General features: G+C 36.1%; 1 protein-coding gene across 8 annotated transcripts in view; it reads left to right on the top strand.

Moving 5' to 3' along the window:
• DMD (dystrophin) overlaps positions 1–20,615 on the top strand; it is a 2,402,664-nt gene that overhangs the window by 778,786 nt on the left and 1,603,263 nt on the right. For all 8 annotated transcript variants that reach the window (XM_025277237.3, XM_045164452.1, XM_045164449.1 and 5 more), the window contains one exon: positions 3,024–3,174. In XM_025277237.3, coding sequence (XP_025133022.3) covers positions 3,024–3,174 — 151 coding nt within the window. The remainder of the gene's footprint in view (positions 1–3,023; positions 3,175–20,615) is intronic.

Raw genomic sequence — 20,615 nt, 5'->3', positions numbered from 1 at the left:
AGTCTCTGAGTCTAGGTTCATAAGGTGAAATCACTGTTAAACATATAAGGTTACTTGAGGTTCAGACTTCACATTTTCAGGCAGAGCTCAAGAAATTTCCCAGAACTCATGGGTTAGTGTTGGGTATGACATTGTATAGCTCTCCCACACCTTATATCATCAAACTGTATTGGCCTTCCTGATCCTCTAATGCCTTAGGAAATTTGCACAGGTTATTCCTTCTATTTAGAAAGTGTTTACCCCATCCTCTTCACTACCTCCTCTTACTTAAGACTTTAGAGTTATTCAAATATTAGTGCTTCAGAAAAGTCTTTCCTTATGTTATGAACTCAATTCAGTTACTTTCATTTCATAGCATGATCTCAATTATAATTAATTAATGGCCTCAGAAGCTATATATTATCTGTGACCCCCATTCAGAAGGTAAGCTCCATGACTGTAAAGGTTTTTGTTGCTTCACCATTTGTAGTATCTAAGTACTCAGTAATTCCACATTTAATAAGTATATGACTCAGTTCTTCAAGTCTCAACTCTCAGGCTCTGTGTTGTGTAACGACATCATTCATAAACAGCCCAGATAAACGTGGAGCCATTTTTATGTTCCCTCTGAATGTATACAAATATAACTACAATGATTTCCTCATACTGTTATAATTGTTGACATAGATATTTCCTTAAAAGTCTCTAAGCTACTTGAATATGAGGATGTTTTCTTTTGTCCATCTCTAACAAATAGGAATTTCTAGAATAGATGTGGAACCCAGTGAATATTTGTTGAATGAAACATCTCTCCAAAAGTTAAAAAAAATATTTTAAAATGAAATTCCTTATTAACACTAACACATGTATGTTTGACTTGAAACATTTCTTCAACTATAAATAATAATATGGAATGTTTTTCTTTAGTTTCTGAAATGTGAGATTTTTAGCTCAATGTAAGGACAAATGAGGCAGGGAAAACAGCAAACACAAGGAATTATATTGCAGCCAATTCTCATGAAATCTTGTTATCAAGTCAGTTCTCAAGGGATAGACTGAACCAATAAAGTAAAAGATTTATATACCTTGCAATGCCAGGATGGTGTTCATTGTCTAAGAAACCTAAACTAGCAACTTTGAGGTTTTGCTTCCACTTATATGGATGCTTTATGTTGTTTCCCATAAAAAGAAAATGTCTACTTTTTCTGTTTGATAAACGAAAGCTTATTCTCATAGACTTCTGATTACAATGTGCCTCAGGGGACCTGTGTCTCTAAAAGGTTAAAGCTGTAATGATAAATGGTATAACCAGTCCATTCTAAAGGAGATCAGAAGCAATCCAGTAATTCCATAAACTGAATCAGTGCAACCAGAATTCCTAATGCTATTAGAACAGCTCTTTTTCTGATGTTCATGTGCCTGAAGTAAAGAGGATAAGTTTTCCTAAAAAAAAAAATAAAATAAAATAAAGGAGATCAGCCCTGGGTGTTCTTTGGAGGGAATGATGCTAGAGCTGAAACTCCAGTACTTTGGGCACCTCATGCGAAGAGTTGACTCAATGGAAAAAACTCTGATGCTGGGAGGGATTGGGGGCAGGAAGAAAAGGGGACGACAGAGGATGAGATGGCTGGATGGCGTCACCGACTTAATGGACATGAGTTTGAGTGAACTCCGGGAGTTGGTGATGGACAAGGAGGCCTGGCGTGGTGCGATTCATGGGGTCACAAAGAGTCAGACACAACTGAGTGACTGAACTGTACTGAAATGATTTTAAACACTCTCAGTTATGTGTGTATTTTGTATGTTTAAATATGTTGATTAATGAAAATTTCTGGTAAAAATTTTATAAATAAAAATAATAAATAATTGAAATTATGTCTTCCTTCTTGACATTTTAAGATCAGTGTGCAGTATACTATGGTTCTCAAAAATGCTTTAAACATGTCTTCGTAAAGAATATTTACCTTAAAATTTGTACTAACACTTCTCTTTTGTCTCTCAACATTTTGTTGAATTAATAGATGAAATAACCTAAATTTTACTTTTCATCCTTACTATGAAGTTGTGTGGTTGATAAGCAAGATGTCGTCTCATGTCTGTGATGCTGATATTTACAATGAGAAGATTTAAGAACTTAGTTCTAAGGCGTATAGCCAGACTGTGAACTAAAACCAAGTGTTTGGACTTTAAATCCATTGCCCGGCCCACTAATGTATACATCCTTGACAAAAAGAAAAAAAAAATTATTTCACTTATCTATTTGTGCATAACAAATGACTCCAAAATTGCAGCTTAGTACAAAAATTTATAATTACATCATGATTCTGTAAATCAAGAATATGGTCAGGGCTCATCTAGGTTGTTGTTCTGAGTTTGTGGTATAGCTGGGGTCACTCACTGGTATTCATTCATCAGGAAGCATAACTTTTAAGATTGCCTTTTATCCTCCAGAGTTACTCTCAGGATGGTCTCTAATCATTCGGTAGTCAGCTTGGGCTTCCTTACAGCATTGCAGCTGGATCCCAAGAGACAGAGTACAAATGGTGCTCATTCCCTTACAGAACTTAGAACTTGTATAATGTCACTTCTGCCATATTCTGTTGGTCAGAACAAATCACAAGGCCAGTCCATATTCATGAGCATGAAACGTTGACTCCATCTCTTAATGGCATGACAGAGAATTTGTAGCCATGTTTTATCACCACACATATATTAAAATAATGGACATAAAAGCAAAAAATTGCCAGGGTACATTACTAGCTCAGTTACCACAGATGGCTCTCACTTTATTTATCTTGTTCACATTTAGTTAGCTGTGTGAAATGTTCTAAAAATTGGAATGTGTGGACTATCATATGCTGAAGAAAGAATACCTTCAGAGGTGATTTGATTATGGGTTTTACTCACCTTCTTTCTTAATGTCCAACAAATGCCAAACCATGTTAACACACATTCAAATGTCAATAGTTTTACCTAGTGATAGGTTTAATAATAGTAAAGTTGTTTTGACAGAAGCAATAATTAGATATCTTTAAAATTTTCAGTTTACATAAAGTTCTCATGGATCTCCAGAATCAGCAACTGAAAGAGTTAAATGCCTGGTTAACAAAAACAGAAGAGAGAACAAGGAAAATGGAAAAAGAGCCCCTTGGACCTGATCTTGAGGACCTAAAACGCCAAGTAAAGCAACATAAGGTTAGTATATTTTATGCTATTTGCTTTCATCTGGAAAACAAACTGTGTATATGTGTATTACGTACATACACGTGCCATGGTTTTCAGATGAGAAAGAACTAAAGCTTCAAATGAAAAAAGGTTTAAAATAATTCTTGCCTAATATTTTTGCAGTGTTTACTTTTTTGAATACAAAATAGCTAGGCTTTTCATACTTGAAAAAAAAATATCAAATATATTCCTGGAACAGAACAATGTGGCTATGTGATTTATTAAAATTTTGGTTTCCTGGAAGAGAGTCTCTGTAGGGATTACCTGAAAAGCAAATTTACGTAATAAGGCAAGATTTTTTTAAACGTGTTTTTACCTTCAATTCATAAGGTCTGCTTACAGCAGGCCAAGCTTAATGAAAAATGGACATCTGTAACAGTGCTTTCCTGTCAAATATAGCATCTAATAATTTTAATATTTCCATCTTATCTTGTACATTTATGGTTATGCTCCCTGGTTACCTGCAAGTATTTATTGTTACTGTGATTAGAATTTCTACAGAAATTTTCTTTTCAGCATCCATTTTTTTTTTTAATTGAGGTGTAATTGACATATTCATTTCAGGTGAGCCATATAATGATTCAGTATTTGTAAATACTGCCAAATGATCTGTGCAGTAAGTCAACAGTTAACATCCGTCACCATATAAAGTTCAAAATCCTTTTTGTGTATGTGTGTGTGTGAAGAGAGCTTTTAAGCTTTACATTCTTGGCACCTTTTAAATATGTACCCAAATATTACTGATTATAGTTGCCATGTTATAGATTACATCCCTGTGACTTGCATATTTTATAACTGCAAGTTTGTACCTCTTGGGCCCATTCACCCATTTTACCTGGTGCCCAAGCCTCCTCCCCTCTGGCAACCACCATTCTGTTGTCAGTAAGTTTTGTTTTGTTTGTTTGTAATGACTTTTAGATTATACATGTAAGTGAAATCATACAATATTTGTCTTTGTCTGACTTGTTTTATTACCATAATTCCCTCAAGATCGTCCAAATTGTCACAAATGGCCAAGACTTTATTATTCTTTTGTCTTTTTGTGGAATATATACAACATTCCAATATATATATACACCACACATTCTTTATGCATTCATCCATCGATGATGAATTAGGAAACAACTCCTTGTGTTGTTTCCATATCTTGGCTATTGTAAATAATGCTGCAATGAACATGAGGGTACATATATCTTTTCAAGGTAGTATTTTTGTTTTCTTTGGATAAATATCCAGAAATGGAATTGCTGGATCATATGTAAGTTTTATTTTTAATTATTTTTAGGAATATCCATGCTGTTTTTCACAGTGACTGTAACAGTTTACATTCCCACCAACAAGTGCATTAGGATTCCTTTTTTTTCTACATTGTCCCCAACATTTGTTATTTCTTATCTTTTTGATAATAGTGGTTTTGACTTGCAGTTCCTTAGTGATGTTGAACATCTTTTCATGTGTCTTTTGGCCTTTTGTATGTTTTCTTTGGAAAAAGAAAACCTCTGACCTTTTTTTTTAAATCAGATATATATCTTTTTGCTGTTGAGATGTATGAGTTCTTTATATATTTTGGATATTAATCCACTATCAGATATATGCTTTGCAAGTGTTTTTTTTTCCCCATTTGATAATTACCTTCTCATTTTGTCCATGGTTTCCTTTGCTGTGCAGAAGCTTTTTAGTTTGATACATTCCCACTAGTTATTTTTGCTTTTGGGCTCAGATCCAAAAAATTGCCAAGACTGATGTCAAGGAGTTTACCACTTATGATTTCTCCAAGGAGTTTTATGGCTTCAGATCTTACATTCAAGTCTTTAATTCATTTTGAGTTGATTTTTGTGTAAAGTAAAAGATAGCAGTCTAATTTCATTATTTTGCATGTTCCTGTCTAGTTTTCCTGGTACCATTTTTTTTGAAGAGACTGTCCTTTCCCTCTTATATCTTCTGGGAGACTTTGCTGTGAACTAATTGACCATTTATGCTTGAGTTCATTTCTCTATTCTATTCCATTGATCTATACATCTGTTTTTTATGTCAATACTGTACTGTTTTTGATTACTGTAGTTTTGTAATATGAATTGAAATCAGGCATCTTGATGTCTTCAGCTTTATTCTTTTTTTTAAAGAATTCTTTGATTATTCAGGGTCTTTTGTGGTTCCATACAAAATTTAGGATTGCTTGTTTTATTTCTATGAAAAATGTTGGAATTTTGATAGGGATTGCATTGAATATCTTGATTGTTTTAGGTATATGGACATTTTAACAGTATTCTTCCAATCAATGAGAATGGAATATATTTTCAATTATTTGTGTCTTCAGTTTTTTTTTATCAGTGTCTTATGGTTTTCAGCATACAGGTCTTTTACTTCATTGGTCAAACTTGTTGCTAGGCAAATTAAAGTTAAATTTCTTACTAGGAATTTTATTCTTTTGATGCAGTTGTAAATTGGATTATAAAAATATGTTTCTTCCTGATATTTTTAGTCATTGTATAGAACTACAACAGGTTTTTGTATATTGATTTTTTACCCTGCAACTTTAGCAAATTCATTTACTCTAAGTTTTTTTGTGGAGTCTTTAAGGTTTTATATATATATATATATTATATAAATATATATATTTATATAATATATATAATTAAATATATATTATATATAATTATAAATATATTATATAATTATAAATATAAATTATATATATAATTAAATATGTATATATAATTAAATCATTTGCATTGTGACAGTGCTTAATTCTAATAACCATTATAAAACTAGCTAGCTCTGGATTTTATTGTAGGAACAGAGTCTTGCTCAGTCCATCAGGACACACATGTGCATGACACACACACATACAGAATAACCTTCATGACTGGTCCAAGACTAACATAGCCAGATTTAGCAAATACAAATGCAAGAAGCCTAGCCTAGTTAAACTTAGTTAAATTTGAACTTCACATGGACAGTGAGTTTTGTTTTTAATTTTTTAGTAAAAGGTGTGTCCCAAATTAGTTATTATTCAGTGGAAATTCAGATTTTACTGCGCATCCTGGATTTTATCTGAAAGCTTTATTCAGGAGTCTGTGCTTCTTGGATTTATGGCTTTGAAAGGAAATATCTGCTGTCTTAACTCAGACCTTCTAAATCTGTATCTCACCCAACTTCATGTTTTATATATATATATGTGTGTGTGTGTGTGTGTGTGTGTATATATATATATATATATATATATATATATATAGTTTTTACAGAGTTAGCTTCACAGTTCCTTCATGCAGATGAAGGAGACCTTTCTTTCAAAGTCCTAGAATTCTTTCTTATTTCATGAGCTTCAGTTTCTGTGACAAATGGAGCTGGTTTTTTATCTTGATGCAGCCAAAACCATCCTTTGCCCACAACAGCATAAGGTCAAGCAATTTGGGGAGAGTTAGAGCTATGGTCGGAGAAGGCAATGGCACCCCACTCCAGTACTCTTGCCTGGAAAATCCCATGGACGGAGGAGCCTGGTAGGCTGCAGTCCATGGGGTCGCTAAGAGTCCGACGCGACTGAGCGACTTCACTTTCACTTTTCACTTTCATGCATTGGAGAAGGAAATGGCAACCCACTCCAGTGTTCTTGCCTGGAGAATCCCAGGGACTGGGGAGCCTGGTGGGCTGCCGTCTATGGGGTTGCACAGAGTCGGACACGACTGATGTGACTTAGCAGCAGCAGCAGCAGAGCTATGGTAATCCTGGCTACTATGCCACTGGGGAAAAATAAAGCATCAACTGTATTCTAATTTTCACATGTAAATCGTGACTAAAAGAGGTTCCCTTTGTCACATAGATTTTATTTGAACATCTGATAAAGTTAGAGCCATTGCTAGACCTGGATCCGGACCACTGTTGCTGTGTGCGTCATGTGTTCCTCTGATAGACCCTATACCCATTTGCTTCCCCTTGGCCTACACTGGAAGTTGTGTGCAGACAGATTCTGTATACACCAGTGACTTCCTCTCAGTCTGAGGGCATTTGATGGCCATAGGAGAATCTCAGCCAGTTCAAACATGGCCAAAAACTAGTTAGTACTGCCAGAGCTGCCACTAACCAAGGAGGGATTGGAGATGATAGATAAATATTCTCTAATCCCTATCCCATGTCAGGATGATTGCAAAGCATCTCTCAATTTCCAAATATTCTCGAATCCCTATCCCATGTCAGGATGATTCCAAAGCATCTCTCAATTTCCAGAGTTCTTCAGAGGTTTCCCAGCAAGACTGGGCCCCAAAAGTCCACAAGGTCAACTCTCTCACAGTCCTGCCCTTTCATAATATCTCCTGAGATGACTTCTCAAATAAACCATTTGTACCCCAATACTTGGCTTAGGGTCTGTTCAGGAAGGAACCCAAGATAAGACAACCTTCTCACCTGGGAAGTCTGAGGGTTATCCCAGCTTACCATCAACTACATGCATAATTTTAAGAAATTGTTGAATCTCTCAGGTTCTCCATAACTTAGCGCTGGAAATGAAAGTGTTGAGCCCATTGATTTTTAGTGTTCTTCCAGTCTTGGTTTCAAAGTTTCCATTAGTTTTGGAATGTCATGCATTTCCAGCAAGGGCAAAACTATGGGCAGTGACCCTGAATATCAGAGGGAAGAATGTCAGCCCTGGATGCCCAGAGTCTAAAGAGGAAGCCAGGAAGCAGGCCCATGAGAGAAAAGTGGCAGAGAATGGTAGGGCAGCCATGAGTGTGAATGACTTAGGACAGCTATGTGCAAAGGTCTCACCTGGAAACCAGGAACAGAGCCCTCATGGAGATTAGGACGTCCAGGGTCTTTGTATTCTGCCAATTACCTGAGAGGTTTTGCACTTTCCTCTGGAAGATAAATAGTGAATGGAATGGAAATGTGTCTAATATTGTCATAAAATTTGAATAGATTGTCCATTACTTGAAAATGGGCCATTTCTGATGAGTATGAAATTGCTTTGAAGATAATAATTTGAAACAAAAAGGAAGCAACACAATTATATGCTAGTTGATTATGTAATCATTTATATCCAGGGTTTATTCATATAAGTGCATAAGGAAAACCGGAAGGGATTGGTTTACTGGCACAGAAAGTGAGGTTAGCTTCTGCCTTTAATTGTTTAAACCCACTTCACAATATATTATTTTTTATAAAATTAAGACAAGCAAAAAATGTATTACATAGCAAAGAGAAAGTCTGACAGTTGATAATTCTCTTTTGTTACTTGAAGTAATTACAGTGAGAAGACAAAAATTTGACAAAATCAAATAATTTATAAAGTAGACTGATTTGTTTAAATTGGAAACATATATTTTTTAGACATAAACACTAAAAGAAGTAAATTATTTGTGTTAGTCTTTCCATGCATCATAAAACAGAAGAAAGGATAAATGTTCTTGCTTAGGTAACTGAATTCAAACTAAAGCCTTATTTAAACAATCACTGATTTACTTTGCAGCTTTTCTTCCCAAGGATTGTTAGTGAATGAAAATAAGGAAATTTCTCCTTCTGACAATGAAATACGTCACTAACCTTGGAGTAGTCAGAAAGTAGCCCCACCCTGCCACATCACCATGCTTCTCACCTAATAGACCATTTAGTTGTTTCAGCTTCATATCTATAAACATTATATCCATCCACTTTATTTTTAAGAGAAAATTAAAGATAACAGAATTAAAGGAGAGACACAGGTTTTGTTCCTAGGAATGGGTTTAAATTCTCACATCAGAGGGCTCTGGTGTGCACTCTGTTGTTCTCTCACTCCCTCTCGCTCTCTCTCTATCTCTCTCTCAGTTGGAGGGCAAATCTTGCAAGCACACCATGCATATTACAGATATGCTCCTCTATGTTCTGTGGCAGCATCCTCCGCTATCTTCATTTCAACAGCATTTTATTACGAGGCAGGCTAGAAATTCAACCACCATGAAATGTCATGGAAATAAGTCACTTTTACTGAATCTGCCAATTAGGCAAGGTAAAGCGATTGATCCTATATTGGTGGTTACTATTAAATCTAGTCAAACTATTATCTCTGAGTAGCTGGGAAAAGTCCAATTTGCTGCAAAATTTGGAAGAGACCAGTAATTCTTCATCTCTATTGCTTTGGGGAAAGAATTTAGAGGTTGACTTTAGATCCAAGTCACCCAAAAGTGATTCTCTTTGGAGTGAACAAATTGAATCTCTCAATCTTCTTGTGAAGGGACATGTCAGAAATAATTCTGGTTGGTTATTTCTGTCTTATAAGAGAAAGATTTTATTAGTGATGTTGATAAGGAATGAAAGGATTTCCCTTGAAGGACTGACAACATTATTTAGGACAATAGAAGTCTGCTGTGGGCTTGAAATTTCATTAATGGAAAGAAGTTTGCTATTTTGGAGAGTATTTTAATCAAAAAGAAAACAATTGACTCAAGAATCTTATCTCATAGCTCAATCACACTGAGATGAGGTTTAAAGCTTAGTTTACTATCTAAGTTTCCAATTCTTTTGAGAGGTTTAGACTTTTGTTATTAGTTACACTGACTTAGTAACAGCATCAACAAAGTCCTTACTTTACAAGTTGTTAGAAAGTACAGGTATCAGTGTGACATGTACATGATATTATGACTTTAGTAAATGTTCTTTGTTAAGTACTGATTAATACAAATTAAATGTTCTCTTAGAAGCACAGTCACCTATCCTTTCCTTAAAGCTTAGTTAATCACAAACATTTGGATTGCCAAGACCATGAAATATCTCTTCCAGTGACCTTTAAAATGATCTGGATAGTCATGTAATGGGAAGGTTTAGATGTAATCCTGCCAAAGGATTTGACATTTCATTTCATTCCATTGCATTTTTATCCATATCACTGAACAGACATTTATTAAAACAAAATAGCTGTTGTGAAAAATACAGAGACCTACTGTGCATGAAATCTTCCTCAAGAAGCTCACATGCTAGTGTATCAGATAATGACACAGAAAACAAGTGGCTGTTATATGTTATATAAGGCATAATATGGCCAATGGCTTAGAAAGTTAAAAAAATAGTGATTTGTTTGGGCAAAGGAAATGAGGTGGGGCAATATAAGGTATGTTATTTGCCTTGGTCACGTGTTACTGTGCTCACTGCTGGAGGACCACCACCTGATTGTGGAGGGTCTTGAACTCAAGACAGGCATTTGGAGCTATGCTATAGGCAGTAGGGATCCATTACTGATGATAAATTAAACTGAGGAGAGTGGGGATTTAGGAAAGTGTATCTTCTATTTTAGGAAGATACATCTTGTAAGATAAATTAGATCACAGCTGAACAGGAATCCAGTATATGTTAGGAAGATATTGCAGAAAGTATATAGAGCCTGACAGAAAGCAATGTCAATGGAAATTATTTTGGAAATCAACAGCAGAACCAAAGAGGCTAGAATTAGGGAATTATCAGACAGTTTAAAATAACAGATTCTGAGACTGGGCAATTGGGAGACACAAGATGGATTTTTAAAAAAAATAGACAGTACTAAGAGAGAAATACAATAATTGGGAGGAGGACAAGTGATTCTGAAAAAGCAAATGAATGCAGTAGAATCAAACAGTATAGAATCAGACAGTGCTTTTAGTGATTAGTAAGCTCTCTTCCATCTTTAGCAAGGTTAGAAGTATGTGTTATTGGTTACTGCTATGAAATTTTTATTTCCAATCATTTACCCCCACAAAGTGCTTGGTGAATGTCTGATAGCTATGACTGTAAAGGTAAATAATATATCAATAATTAGGGGAAAAAAAACTACTATGCTATAGCCAGATAGCCAGAGAGACTTTTCTGTGTTTCTCCAGTTCTAGCCAAATATTTAGCATGTGAATTGCATAACTGATAATCAGTAAATGTTTTTTTGGAGCAAATGCTTTCATTACGTGTGACTAGTTCTATGACACACAGAGGCTTCATCACTGGCAGAGACATGAAACTTACAATTTAAATAAGCAATAATCATGAGCAGGAGCAAGAAAGCACTCATATAGGTGAAGAACACATCTTTAAAGCAACTTACATGGGGATATCATCTCAGTGCCCTCTCACTCTTTTTTTTTTTTTTTTTATCCCTTCTCTGTTTCATTCTCTGTTCAAATATCTTAGTGGTTATAATCCTGATATCTTTTTATAAGTGTCACAGAAGATACTACCAGCAGGCATACTTGTGTATGTTCATAGCAATCAAGCTTGTGAGCCTTGGTTATGCAGAAAAGCAAAACCATTCAATGCAATCAAATTATCAGCTGGCTACCTACCATAGATGGCCAGTTTATGAAGAAGATGTGCACAGTGGACCAGCCAAAAAAACTATAGAGTCCATAATCCTGCAACTTTTGTGTGTGTGTGTATAGAATTCTGGTCGTGTGAGTTAGGTTGAACTTCATATAGATTGTAAGGTCTCTGTTTTGCCCTTATGTTTTCATTCTTAGCCTCTATCACGTCTTGATTGCCCCTTTAAGCTAGACTTAAAAACTTAACCCTTCTTCCAAGATTCTTCTTTAGAAAGGGTGGAGAAGCCCTGAAAAATATATTGTCCTGTTTCTTTCATCAGTTTCCATACGGACATTACCTGACCTTCAAGGGGCAGTGAATAGGAACCATGGGGAAAAAACATGTATCCTCTAGGTGGGAGATCCCATGATCATATCAAAAGATAGCATTATGAAAAATAGGTTGCAGGAGGGAATATCTAAGTAAGAATGATTAACAAGAGAAAAGTAAGGGGAAAAAGCAGTATATAAAGAAACTAAGCCATATAAATAAAAGTAACTTGCACCTCCAATTACTGCTTAAAACTTTATATTAAGAACAGTTTTTGTGATTAGCATTTGTCATTTGCATATCACTGTTAAGAAAGCCTAGGTGGATCACAATAAACTGGAAAATTCTTAAAGAGATGGGAATACCAGACCACCTGACCTGCCTCTTGAGAAACCTATATGCAGGTCAGGAAGAAACAGTTAGAACTGGACATGGAACAACAGACTGGTTCCAAATAGGGAAAGGAGTACGTCAAGGTTGTATACTGTCACCCTGCTTATTTAACTTATATGCAGAGTACATCATGAGAAATGCTGGGCTGGAAGAAGCACAAGCTGGAATCAAGATTTCCGGGAGAAATATCAATAACCTCAGATATGCAGATGACACCACCCTTATGGCAGAAAGTGAAGAGGAACTAAAAAGCCTCTTGATGAAAGTGAAAGAAGAGAGTGAAAAAGTTGGCTTAAAGCTCAACATTCAGAAAACGAAGATCATGGCATCTGGTCCCATCACTTCATGGCAGATAGATGGGGAAACAGTGGAAACAGTGTCAGACTTTATTTTTTGGGGCTCCAAAATCACTGCAGATGGTGACTGCAGCCATGAAATTAAAAGACGCTTGCTCCTTGGAAGGAAAATTATGACCAACCTAGATAGCGTATTGAAAAGCAGAGACATTACTTTGCCAACAAAGGTCTGTCTAGTCAAGGCTATAGTTTTTCTAGTGGTCATATATGGATGTGAGAGTTGGACTGTGAAGAAAGCTGAGCACTGAAGAATTGATGCTTTTGAGCTGTGGTGTTGGAGAAGACTCTTGAGAGTCCCTTGGACTGCAAGGAAATCAAACCAGTCCATTCTAAAGGAGATCAGTCCTGGGTGTTCTTTGGAAGGAATGATGCTAAAGCTGAAACTCCAGTACTTTGGCCACCTCATGTGAAGAGTTGACTCATTGGAAAAGACTCTGATGCTGGGAGGGATTGCGGGCAGGAGGAAAAGGGGACAACTGAGGATGAGATGGCTGGATGGCATTACCGACTCGATGGACGTGAGTTTGAGTGAACTCTGGGAGTTGGTGATGGACAGGGAGGCCTGGCGTGCTGCAATTCATGGGGTCGCAAAGAGTCAGACATGACTGAGTGACTGAACTGAACTGAACTGAAAGGACATCAAGAAAAATAAATGCAAAAAGGCAAAATGGTTATCTGAGGAGGCCTTACATATAGCTATGAAAAGAAGTGAAAGGCAAAGGAGATAAGGAAAGATATACCCATTTGAATACAGAGTTCCAAAGAATAGCAAGGAGAGATAAGAAAGCCTTCCTCCATGATCAATACAAAGAAATGGAGGGAAACCAGTAGAATGGGAAAGACTAGAGATCTCTTCAAGAAAATTAGAGATAACCAAGGGAACTTTTCATGCAAAGATGGGCTCTATAAAGGACAGAAATGGTATGGACCTAACAGAAGATATTAAGAAGAGGTGGCAAGAATGCACGGAAGAACTTTACAAAAAACATCTTCATGACCCAGATAACCATGATGGTGTGATCCCTCGCCTAGAGCCAGACATAATGAAATGCGAAGTCAAGTGTGCTTTAGGAAACATCAGTACGAAAAAAAAAACTAGTGGAGGTGAGGGAATTTCAGGTGAACTATTTCAAATCCTAAAAGATGATGCTGTGAAAGTGCTGCAGTCAATATGCCAGCAAATTTGGAAAACTCAGCAGTGGCCACAGGACTGGAAAAGGTCAGTTTTCATTCTAATCCCAAAGAAAGGCAATGCCAAAGAATGTTCAAAGTACTGTACAATTGCCCTCGTCTCACACACTAGCAAAGTAATGCTCAAAATTCTCCAAGCCAGGTTTCAACAGTTCGAGAACCATGAACTTCCAGATATTCAAGCTGAATTTAGAAAAGGCAGAGGAACCAGAGATCAAATTGCCAACATTCATTGGATCATCAAAAAAGCAACAGAGTTCCAGAAAAACGTCTATTTCTGCTTTATTGACTATACCAAAGCCTTTGACTGTGTGGATCACAACAAACTGTGAAAAATTCTTCAAAAGATAGGAATATCAGACCATCTGACCTGCCTCCTGAGAAACCTGTATGCAGGTCAAGAAGCAACAGTTAGAACTGGACATGGAACAACAGACTGGTTCCAAATAGGGAAAGGAGTACGTCAAGGTTGTATACTGTCACCCTGCTTATTTAACTTATATGCAGAGTACATCATGAGAAATGCTGGGCTGGAAGAAGCACAAGCTGGAATCAAGGTTGCAAGGATAAATATCAATAACCTCAGATATGCAGATGACACCACCCTTATGGCAGAAAGCGAAGAACTAAAGAGCCTCTTGATGAAAGAGAAAGAGGAGAGTGAAAAAGTTGACTTAAAACTCAACATTCAGAAAAGTAAGATCATGGCATCTGGTCCCATCACTTCATGGCAAATGATGGAGAAACAGGGGAAACAGACAGACTTTATATTTTGGACTCCAAAATCACTGCAGATGGTGACTGCACCCATGAAATTAAAAGATGCTTGCTCCTTGGAAGAAAAGTAATGACCAACATAGACAGCTAATTAAAAAGCAGAGACATTACTTTGCCAACAAATTTCCATATAGTCAAAGCTATGTTTTTTCCAGTAGTCATGTATGGATGTGAGATTTGGACTATAAACAAAGCTGAGCACTGAGAAATTGATGCTTTTGAACTGTGGTGTTGGAGAAGACTCTTGAGAGTCCCTTGGACTGCGAGGAGATCCAACCAGTCCATCCTAAAGGAAATTAGTCCTGAATATTCACTGGAAGGACTGATGCTGAAGCTGAAACTCCAATATTTTGGTCACCTGATGCGAAGAACTGACTACTTGGAAAAAACCCTCATGCTGGGAAAGATTGAACGCAGGAGGAGAAGGGGACAACTGAGGATGAGATGGTTGAATGGCATCACCAACTCAATGGAGATGAGTCTGAGCAAACTCCGGTGTTGGTGATGGACAGGGAGGCCTGGTGTGCTGTGGTGCATGGAGTCTCAAAGAGTCAGACACAACTGGGCGACTGAACTAAACTGAAAGGAAATCAACCCTGAATATTCATTGAAAGGACTGATGCCAAAGCTGAAACTCCAATACTTTGGTTACCTGATAAGAAGAGACTTAATAAAAAAGACCGTCATCCTGGGAAAGATTGAGTTCAGGAGTAGACGGGAAGGACAGAGGATGAGATGATTGGAGGGCATCACCAACTTAATGGACATGAGTTTTTGGCAAATTTGAGAGATAGCAAAGGACAGGGCATGCTGGTGTGCTGCAGTCCATGTGGTTCACAAACAGGTGGACATGATGTAGTGAGTGAAAACAACAACAACATTAGCATTTCTTTCAAACAGTAAAAGCATGTAGGAAGACCCAACTATTGTGTGTGTGTTTAAAGCAAGTTTTGTGTTAGTTATCTTTCAAATGTAATAGGTTGAATTCAAGTATCATTAGGGAGATAAAACCTGAAACTCAGCTGAGTACACACACACTGTTACACACAGGAGCTTTTAAGTTTCTATTTATGTGCCTTATGATGTGGAATTATATGAAACATATATCTATGTCTTATGCTTATTTCATCAATATTAGTATCTCTTATGTGAGAGGGATTATATCACAGATTCTGAAGACATACTCTCTAGGTTCAAAACATAGTTCTGTGAGCTGAATGACTTTGTAAAGTTTCTTAACTATGTCATGGCTCAGTTTCTCCGGGTATGAAGTTAGGATGATGATGATGATGATGATGATGATGAGAATACTTATCTTATACTGTTGATAAAATAATTTACTAAATAACTGCATAACCCTGATACCCAGAATTATATAGATTATATTAGGTGTTACTATTGTATAAGACATGACTTTTACCCAAATGAGGTTGATTAGTATGGTAATAATCATCTTATGATGTAAAGAAGTGATGAGTTATTTAGAAAAGGGCAGCATCACACTTTATGGTCTACAGAGTACTGTACAGATGATACTCAGTTTTAATTTTTTTAATGTAGTTGAGAAGACATATAATTCCATATAAATACTATAAACAAGCAACAGATCCCAAGGATAACCTCACATATGAGATAATGCCATTAATTCAATTTAATTTAAAAAAGTACAGTCCATACCCATGTTCGTATTTTAAAAAATCAAGTGATTCCAGTTAATAGGTGACTCAGAAACTATTGAGCACTGAGTCAGTTACATGGCTCAAAATGTTACAGCCCTGTTTTAAAGTACATCAGTGCATCTACTAAAATGTAACTCTCCAAGACCCCTTCATCTTACAGATACCTACTTTATTTATTTTTTACTACCTTATTTCTCCAATAATGCTTATTCATTAGATGTTTATGCCCTCTGCAGAGGGTAAAACAAGAAGGAAAGCAAAAACTCTATTCCTCACTTAATTGAGTTGGTCTCTGCTAAAATAGGGCTTTCCTTGTGGCTCAGCTAGTAAAGGATTTGCCTGCAGTGTGGAAGACCTGGGTTTAATCCCTTGCTTGGGAAGATTCCCCTGGAGAAGGGAAAGGCTACCCACTCCAGTATTCTCGCCTGGAGAATTCCATGGAATGTAGAGTTCATGAGGTTGCAGAGAGTCAGATACAGCTGAGCGACTTTCACTTTTTTCAGTCAATTATGTTGCCTTTGTGCATTTCTTTTTCTTTGGGGTGACTTTGGTTCACTGGTTCTTGCACAATGTTATGAACCTTTGTCTGTAGTTCTTCAGGCACTCTTTTACTATTCACCAGGGAAAGAAAAAAAGTGAAAGATTGCATGCATGCATGCTAAGTTGCTTCGATTGTATCCGACTCTTTTGCAACCCGATGGACTGTAGCCTGCCAGGATCCTCTGTCTATGGCATTTTCCAGGCAAGAGTACTGGAGTAGGTTGCCATTTCCTTCTCCAATCTAATGAAATAGGCACACTCATTATCCCAGTTTTGAAAATTAGAAAGCTGATGTTTGGTGCGGTTGGAAACTTTCAGAAGGTCACGTAGCTGGTTAGCAATACCTGCAGGAATCAAACCTAGGAGTTCTGACGTTAGTTCCCACACCTTTAACCATACACATATTTTTTGTCATTCTGTGTTCTTTTTCACATATATTCTGAAAGATACACAGGCACATTAATGGTCAGCTCTGTTTTTACAACAATTTTTCACATTTATTGAGCCTCCTTCTTGAAATTGGTAAGCATTGTTTTCTTTTAAAAAAACATCATTGAAATGTTCTTTAGTGCCCTGCCCCTCACTCTTATAGCTTAGGAGTGGGAAAAAATATAAACATTTATTTCTAACAAAAAGGTAAAAAATGAATTCTGTTATAAAGACTAATATAACTATAATATAATGGTTAAATAAGTAGATATCTAAATAAAAGCTCTTCTAGGAGAGCCTGGTGAGGAAACTTATTTAAAGTATTTAGCAAATTGATAATAAAATTGCATACTGTAAATAGATCCTCATGAGGGACTAGACAGCACAGTGACCAGTCAGGCTTATTAAAGTCAATATTGGACTGAAAATAAAATGGCCAATTATTTCTGAGTCATTTCATTCAGGGAATAGATAGAATAGGGAATACAGAACCTAGAGCAGTGTAGAGATGATCAAAAGAAGGATATAAGAATAACCATAAGAGAAAAGGTGATGAGAATGATATACTGCCTACTCACCAGTTTTCTGGTTTGCCTGGGATGTTTTTATTTGAAAATAAAATCTATTTAAGTCCAGATTATTGTATTAATTAATTGTTCATAAGTATCTAGGGATTTTTTTGGCTCCTAAACTGGATTTTCTAAGATTGTACTTTCCCAAATGTTACACTTATCCCATGTTCTTAGAAACTATTCTGGTTTCTTAATATTTTTGCACAGTTTGTACTGAATATAGCCTTTCATTTTGTGTACATTTAGTTGGATAAGCTAAAACTATGAATTACTTAATAGTTTATTAAGCATATTTCTAATAATATTAATCTAAAGTGATATGTGAGGAGGCAGTAGATGGCCTTAGAATCAGTGCAGAACCAATGACCTCTGTCATTTCTAGGTATGTTTGTGTGTATGTAGGACTTGCAAGTGTTGGCAGTTTCCTTTTAAAGTAAAAGAAACAATAAAATAAACTATGTGCATAGGCAACCAGTGTTTTTTCCTGTTTCATGTCGTTTAGCATATACTGTTACCAAGGGAAGGCAATGGTACCCCACTCCAGTACTTTTGCCTAGAAAATCCCATGGATGGAGGGGCCTGGTAGGCTGCAGTCCATGGGGTCGCTAGAGTCAGATACGACTGAGCGACTTCACTTTCACTTTTCACTTTCATGCATTGGAGAAGGAAATGGCAACCCACTCCTTTTTTTTTTGCCTGGAGAATCCCAGGGATGGGAAGCCTGGTGGGCTGCCATCTATGGGGTCGCATAGAGTCGGACATGACTGAAGCAACTTAGCAGCAGTAGCAGCAGTTACCAAGGGAAGTACTGTATACTCTCCTATGTAACTTACGAGAGACCCAGCCTTGTTTTTCTTTTCTATTACTCTACCTTTCTGTTAATTGTTGCTCTTCACTTCTAACTGTCAGATATAATAATTACCTTTCCTTAAATATTTCCATGACTTTATTTCCCAAACATTATTTCACATGTATGCTAAGAAAAGACAAAATAGCCTGAGGTAAATTTTGAAGTGACTCTTCAGTGATTGCTCTAACCACATTTGAAGACCAACTTGACATGGGTTAGGAGAAGGCAATGGCACCCGACTCCAGTACTCTTGCCTGGAAAATCCCATGGATGGAGGAGCCTGGTAGGCTGCAGTCCATGGGGTCGCCAAGAGTCGGACATGACTGAGTGACTTCACTTTCACTTTTCACTTTCATACATTGGAGAAGGAAATGGCAACCCACTCCAATATTCTTGCCTGGAGTATCCCAGGCACAGAGGAGCCTGATGGGCTGCCGTCTATGGGGTCACACAGAGTTGGACACGACTGAAGTGACTTAGCAGCAGCAGCAGGGCAAGAATTCAGTACCACTGAAACATTTGAAGGAAATAGAAGAAAAGTCATACTTAAGTCATAAAATGTGAATATGTACTAAGGGAACAACAAATTTTATCAGATTTTTTAGATATATAGTAATTTATAAGAAATAGAATTATTTACAGGGGTATAACAGAATCTAAGTTGGCCAAATCTAAGCATTTTTAATGTTACATTTTACTGTTGGCCTTTTCTCTTGTCATAACGAAAAAAAAGATTCTTAGTTGACATTAGAAAACAAACATTGCTGACATTTGTATCAAGTAATGGTATAGAAATTTAATTAGGACCATGACAGATTTTTAAAAATCTGGTAAGTGTAACAAATGCATCACTTCAATAAAAATTCTGGCAAGAAATACATAATAAAACATCTAGTATATATCTGTGTGTATAAATAATTTATATTCTTTTAATAAGGAAAAACAGGCTTTAAGAATCACATATTACAACATTTTAATCTGAAGACATTATCTTCTGATAGGCAAAAAGCTTACTGTATTTCTCTGGGGATACATCTGTACTTGAAATAATTTGGCTCATATATCAGGTTTAATGAGTGAGTCAATTGTAAATATCCATTGTGTAAATCCTGCTATGAGAAATTGAAATCCATATGAAGTAAATATTTAATTAAAAATTAATTTAAACTAGCTTTAAAAACGTTAATATATTTTAAAAATTAATTGCCTTGAGAATCCATGTTTTCCCAAAGAGGGATGCAGGGAGCTATACTTTATACCAATGATCAAGGCCCTTATTCATGGAAAGAAAGGTTGGCAGAAAATTTTAACTTTTAAACCCACCATTTTCTGTATGGCACTTTTACTTCTTCTAAGAGACAACTTCATTTTTAAAAATGAAGTCTGGACACTGGATATTTGATTGTATTTTGCAGATAAGGGAATTAGCTAATACTATAATATTCATTAATATTTATTTTTGGAGTTAAGTTCTGGCAAAATAGAGAATATGATTGAAATGTTTCAGTAGTTCTCTCTTGCAGCTGTTGAGTATGTTCAGAAAAGTCAATTTAAGGTTTTCTGTTTTAATCCCCGATTAGAAGTGAAAAAAAAAAAAATATATATATATATATATGTAAAATTTGAAGAAGTCATAAAAGAGAAAAAGAGATACTGGAAGTGACTTAAATACAGTATATGTTAATTTACTGCAGTGCTATGCACTGTTCAAGATTTCATCTACTGTGGAGAACCTTTTCCATATTCCTTTATTTTCCTCTACTCCCTTTGAGTTCAGGTAGTTCTCACATTTGATTTTTAAAGCTATTATCTCACTAACCACTAGCTTAGTGGTACTTTGTGTTAGCACTTCAGCAAAAGCATAACATGTAAACCCTTGATCAATTTGGCAAAAATATAATTTCTGATTGTAGAACCAATAGATAAGCAAAATAAAATAGAAATCTAAGTACTGGAGGGAAAAAACTAGTATATTTGATCACATATGTTTTATAAAGATGCAACCTGAGTTTCAAAATAAGTATTTCATGAATCAAGCAATGACTTTCTCAGTTTCCTTTGCTAAAAA

The sequence above is a fragment of the Bubalus bubalis genome, chromosome X (assembly GCF_019923935.1).
Source record: "Bubalus bubalis isolate 160015118507 breed Murrah chromosome X, NDDB_SH_1, whole genome shotgun sequence".
NCBI lineage: Eukaryota > Metazoa > Chordata > Mammalia > Artiodactyla > Bovidae > Bubalus > Bubalus bubalis.
Note: the sequence above shows the minus strand (reverse complement) of the source record. Positions and strands in the feature narration are given on the sequence as shown.